Source organism: Phocoena phocoena, chromosome 10, assembly GCF_963924675.1.
Source record: "Phocoena phocoena chromosome 10, mPhoPho1.1, whole genome shotgun sequence".
Lineage (NCBI taxonomy): Eukaryota > Metazoa > Chordata > Mammalia > Artiodactyla > Phocoenidae > Phocoena > Phocoena phocoena.
The window spans coordinates 47,422,983-47,428,982 of record NC_089228.1 but is presented as its reverse complement, the minus strand read 5'-3'; the positions used below and the strand labels follow the sequence as shown (position 1 = coordinate 47,428,982).

Genomic DNA, 6,000 nt, shown 5'->3' with positions numbered 1-6,000 from the left:
ATTCACCATACTTAGGTTTACCTAAATTAAAGAGACGTCAAAAAGTAATCTGAAAAATCATTTGCAGTATGGGTAAAACTGTTATAAATTGCATACCTCAAAATTTTTAGTTTGAAAGCTACTGACATACTATAAATCAATAAAGAGCAAAAGCTGAATATAGTGAAAACTGTCTTTATTTTCATTGCCTTTTATTTTCAACAATGATTACTTGAACTTAAAAAAAAAAAGCCTTTAATAACTAATGGTTACTGAAAAGCCAAACCTTTCCAGCCCACTTCATATTCTCTTTCAACCATTTCAGGGCAGAACAATGTTCCAAACTATAAACCTGTTCCTTATTAACATTGACGGTCATGTGCTTAATGAAGAGCTTTGGATCTGATATACGAGCAGCCATAATTAATCTTTCCACTGCAGCTTGATAATCATCCTTGCTCCAAGATTTGTTTTCTTCACATCTACAAAGTGAACACCTCGCAAAGTCAGAAACTCTAAAAAGAAGCTATATAGTTTCTTCAAAAGATAGTAATTTACATTTATTGGTTCTAAGCTATGACAGTCTTTTTACTATATTCTTTTTTTTTTTTTTGCTGTACGCGGGCCTCTCACTGTCGTGGCCTCTCCCGTTGCAGAGCACAGGCTCCGGACGCGCAGGCTCAGCGGTCATGGCTCACGGGCCCAGCCGCTCCGCGGCATGTGGGATCCTCCCGGACCGGGGCACGAACCCGCATCCCCTGCATCTGCAGGCGAACTCTCAACCACTGCACCACCAGGGAAGCCCCTTTTTACTCTATTCTAACAGTGGCTTTCAAACTTGTTTGACCATGACACACAGTAATAAAGACATTTTATATTGTGACCCAATATATACCTGCATACATAAAAACTGAAAAGTTTCACAAGACTTACCCTTATGACCCTATTTTCTATTGTTTCATTTTTTAAAATAAAATGGTTGCAACCCCCTAAACTGATTTCACTACACAAATGGGCCACAACCCGCAGTTTCGAAACACTGATCTAGAACACAACTAATAACCTCTCTTTGTATTTTCAAATTAACAACTGTATAATTATTCATTACAATGCATAATAGAATAGTAAATTTAATCGAGTTTGGAGTTACTAACATTCATGTGTTTTACCTTGATATGGCTATTTTAAATTATAAGCATATACTTAATTTGTAGCTCACATCTGGTAACAGAAATTGTAGCTGTATGCCTTCATACTAAATTTTTATAGTATATTATATAGCATATATATATACTATAATATAGTATATTATATAGTATATATATACTATAATATAGTATATTATATAGTATATTATAGTATACTATAATATTTATAGTATATTCATATCTGAATAACTTTCTACTAAGTTATTTTCAGTCCTGATTTAAGGTACTTCACTAAAGTGCTGGAATTTTAAAATAACTTTTCTAACAGTCACCAAATTTCATAAAACTCATACCTTATGGCGATTTCTCCTATGGGATAGGGAGTAAGAAGTATATAAAATAGAGATGTAGCTGTTTTTAGGCATCATTTTTTCTCTGTGCTCACTGCATCCTGCTCTGGGCACCTATAAGGCTCAGCAGCAAGGCCCGAGTATGAGCCTACCTGTGTTAGCACAACAGTGTGGTCTACAGAGTGGTGGGAGTAAGGACTTCCACTTTGAACAGGAATCAGTGATCAGAGAGGGCAAAGATTGGTCAGGCCGCTTCTAGTACATTCTGGCTTAGGACTGGTGCCTGAAATCTGGTAGACTGGGCATACACCAACTATATGCAGTTTCTGAAAGTCTTAAGATGAATAAAAACTCTCTCAGAGGTTAATGTAACAAAGCAGGGCTTGGTATGATAACGGTAATGGAGAAAACACTATTGGTTAGGACAAAATAGAAGATCCAGGCATGTCACTAGTTATGTGCTGGCATCACAAATACCCCACAAATTCAATAATGAATAAACAGACTGCATATTTGGGGAATGGAAAGTTATGAGAAAACCAAACCCTCGTTAGGATAATGGAGAGCCCAAACGCCTCATGCAACTGTAGTGCATAGTTGTAAACAGAAGGCCCTCAAGAAAATTAACAAAATTAACAAATTTTGTTAATTTTTTAAACCGACTAAAATTAACAAAAAAGCTAATTTTAGTGGGTTTAAAAAAAAAAAAGGTGGACCCAAAATAAATTCTCCTCCCCTTAAGTGTAGGCTGGATTGAATGACTTGTTTATCTCCAATAAATAGAGCAGAAATGATGCACAACTTTGGACACTAGATTGTTAGATATCAATTTTCATGGTCCCTTGCATTTCTGGAAGTTCTGAGAGCAGAGACACTGATTACCCCTTGTTCCAGATTTCAAGGATGTTTAATATAGTGGACAACCTTGAAAGACAAAGATAGTTTCTCCTTCAGGAGCAAAAGACCGGTTTGCTTACAGCCTTACAAGGTGGAAGTAGCGCTTCCATCTGAAGAGCAAGGGGCAGGTATGTTTATTACCCACTGTAAAAGATTAGGGTTCCTGAGTTCAGGACTCCTCTCAGGTAATGGAACCCACTGCATGTGCAGGTATCCACCTGGGCCCAAGTGTGGGACCTGGGAGCAAGAGGAAGAGATACAAATATGCAGATAATCATGCTGCTTGCTGTGCCACGAGTAATAAACTCCTGTCTCCAACCCAGGAGGTCTTGTGTCTTATGCCAGGATCCGTGAAACTATGGCAGGCTGACTTACAGCCTGCAAATGGGGTGGAATCTCAGAGCCTTCACAGTTCTTGATGTTAAGATCACAAAAGGCACTGCAGCTTCCTCCTTGCGTTCTCTCTCCTGGATCACTCACTCTGAGAGAAGTTAGCTGTTGTGTCATGAAGGCACTTAAGGAACCTATGGAGGGGCCCGTGTGGTGAGGAGCTGAGGCTTCCTGCCAACAGGCATGAGTGAGCCAGCTAGGAAACGAATCCTCCGGCCGCAGTGAAGCCATCAAGTAGGTGACTGCAGGTCCTGACCACATCCTGAGTCCAACGACATGAGAGACCCCTAGCCACAACCATCTGGCTAAGCTACTCTAAAATTCCTGACCCACAGAAACTAAGAAAATACTTGCTATTTTAAACCACTAAGCTTTGGGGTAACTTCTACACTGTAATAGATAACTAACAGAATATTCAGTCTGAGGATCTGGTTTCTAACACCAGTAAACTGAAGCAAAATTCTTGTTAAGAAATGCCAAAACAGGAGTCCCATGAGATCCTTGTATTACAAGTTTCCTAGATAAAGCTGACAAGAAATTGGAGTGGTGTAAAACTAAATTCTGGGATTTTGAACAAAATTATCTGAAGGGATGCCACTCTGGTCCAACAGCTACATTATAATATTTATGCATTTATAACAACATTTTAAAATATTGAAACTAGGCTGATGGCTTTATTTTGAACAGGATTCTTGACTGAACCTAATAAATTATCATATATTTCCCTTTTTGACCTGGTTCTTAGATCTTTTGTGTTGACCAAAAAGATAACTTTTAGGTACCTAACTAAAAACCACCAGTACACGAGAAAGGTCCACACCTAAAAAAGACCCATCTCGGGCTTCCCTGGTGGTGCAGTGGTTGAGAGTCCGCCTGCTGATGCAGGGGACACAGGTTCATGCCCCGGTCCAGGAAGATCCCACATGCCGCGGAGCGGCTGGGCCCATGAGCCATGGCCGCTGAGCCTGCGCTTCCAGAGGCTGTGCTCTGCAACAGGAGAGGCCACAACAGTGAAAGGCCCGCGTACCACAAAAAAAAAAATATAAAAAGACCCATCTCTTTGAACACCTAAACAAGATCTTTCAAGTTGTTAAAATGTTTACTGAAAGGTACTAACTTGTTTGGATTTAAACCTCAAATACGTCAAATCCTTTCTCAGTATAAATGCTACCAAAGTTTGCCAATACACACATGCACAAGTATATGAATATATAAATATGCAGTATATAAATATATAACTGTTTATATATATACAAACAAATAAAACATTTACATCCTAGGGCAAGTGTAGGGACATGATCTGCTTTCAGGATGCAGTCAGAAGTTATTTCAACCAACCTTTTTAAAACTATCTGCAGCACCTGTGTAGAAGCTCCAGGACTCTGAATACTACTAGCATTAGATACCATGAAGATTTCAATAGCTAAAAGCATTTCAATCTCAGACAAATAGGAAGGAATCAGTAGAAGTTTTCGGTATAAATTTCCCTCCAATGGTGGGTAGCAACCCAATGAAAGAGCACCTGAAAGTCAAGTAACAGATCAAACTTTACTAAAACCCCAGTAGGTGAAAACCTAGACTTCCAAAATATCCACAGGTGATAATTACTTTTGTTTCAGAATAATTCTTCGCATTCAAAGCAGATTTATTGCATAAATTATATGGTAGTGAGCTTATCCTAGTCCAATTGAGATCATTCTTTGTAAAATGGTTTTGAAACATTAAACATGAAGTGAGAAATTGCAAAAAAAACAAACCCTGAAAAAGAACTTTTGAGCCTCATTGTAGCAAATGTCCATTTATTTTAAGCCATAGTCAACACAACGTAATTTCAGAATAACTAAAAAACCAGAATAGCTACTTGGGTTTTGTTTTAATGGGATCTGGGTCTAATAGCAACTACATACAGTTATTATATATATAATATTATATATAATTATATATATATAACTACATATCTTGAATTATGAATCCAAAATGAAGAAAATAGAAATTATAATTTGAAGATTTTACTTTCTATCACATAGTTTTATAGTATTTTTGAGTGTACTTATTTATAGTGCTGTTTAAAGTTTGTGCAATAAATATTTGCTGTTCCTACAAATGTCTGGCATTTTGCTAAACACTAGATATAAAAATGAGTAAGATACATTTCCATCATGTAGGTGCTCAGTGTGTTGTTCTCCAATTCATGTTCTAAAAATCTTGCTTTTCCAAAGAACAGATTCAACTTTTAAACTGTTTAGGTGCTTATTACAGGTGATATACAGGGAAATCCCCTATACATCAGTCCAGGACATCCAAATTGTATATAGGCAATATTATATTTGTTGTCTTTTACTGAAACCAATTCAAATCTGTGTGTAAAATTTGTTTAAAATGTTTTATTAAGTTAAATTTCTTCAATATATCTTTCTAATATGGATGATGATGACTAATCTTTGAGGACCTACTATATGCCAGGTACCTGAGCTAAACACATAGGTTTTATCTAATTTTAACCTGACAGTTTACTACCTTTGCAATTAGGTACAACAACTCCCATATTATAGATGGGGGGGCTTTGGGTAAGCACTCTGGCCTTCTGACTCCAGATTTTGGAATCGTAACCACTAGGAAGTCCCACCTTCCTAGATCACTGCCGGGACCAACAAACTATTGACTCGTTAACATTCCTAACTATTGGTAGGTATAATTTACATGCACACCTGTTTTACTTCTGAGCAGAAGAGGAAAACAAAAGCCAACAAACTAAGGAGAAATTTACTAATATTATCTTTTACCCTAAAATCAAACATGAAAAGAAAAATACTCCTATTTGGTTTTAGCGGGGGAAAGTAAGGAAAAGATATACTAATAACATCTTCCCTTCCCGACTTTTCAGTTCTGACAGAAAAGCTGTATTTTTAGGACTAGGTAAGCACATCAGGAGCATCAGGAAGGCAATTCTGCTGTCCCTGGACAATTTCCTTCTGGTTAGTTAGGGAACACAAGCAAAGCCATCAAGAAAGTAAAAGATAACTCCTGGAATAGAAAAAAAATTGAATTCATATATCTGACATGGGACTTGTATGTAGAGTGCATGTATACATATATGAATAGTATGTATTTATATGTACCCACACACATACTTAACACACTCAACAAGAAAAAACAAGAAAAACGCCTCAATTTTAAAAAGTACAAAGAATAAAATGGGCAGAGGATTGAATAGACATTTCTCTACAAAGATATAC

At 37.1% G+C, this 6,000-nt stretch overlaps 1 protein-coding gene across 1 annotated transcript in view; it reads right to left on the bottom strand.

Moving 5' to 3' along the window:
* Positions 1-241: 241 nt before the first annotated feature.
* Positions 242-6,000, bottom strand: part of TOPAZ1 (testis and ovary specific TOPAZ 1) — a 66,072-nt gene continuing 60,313 nt past the window's right edge. Inside the window, exons 19-20 of the mRNA XM_065886150.1 lie at positions 4,103-4,286; positions 242-461 (exon numbers count right to left, since the gene is read on the bottom strand). Of these exons, the coding sequence (XP_065742222.1) occupies positions 242-461; positions 4,103-4,286 (404 nt within the window). The remainder of the gene's footprint in view (positions 462-4,102; positions 4,287-6,000) is intronic.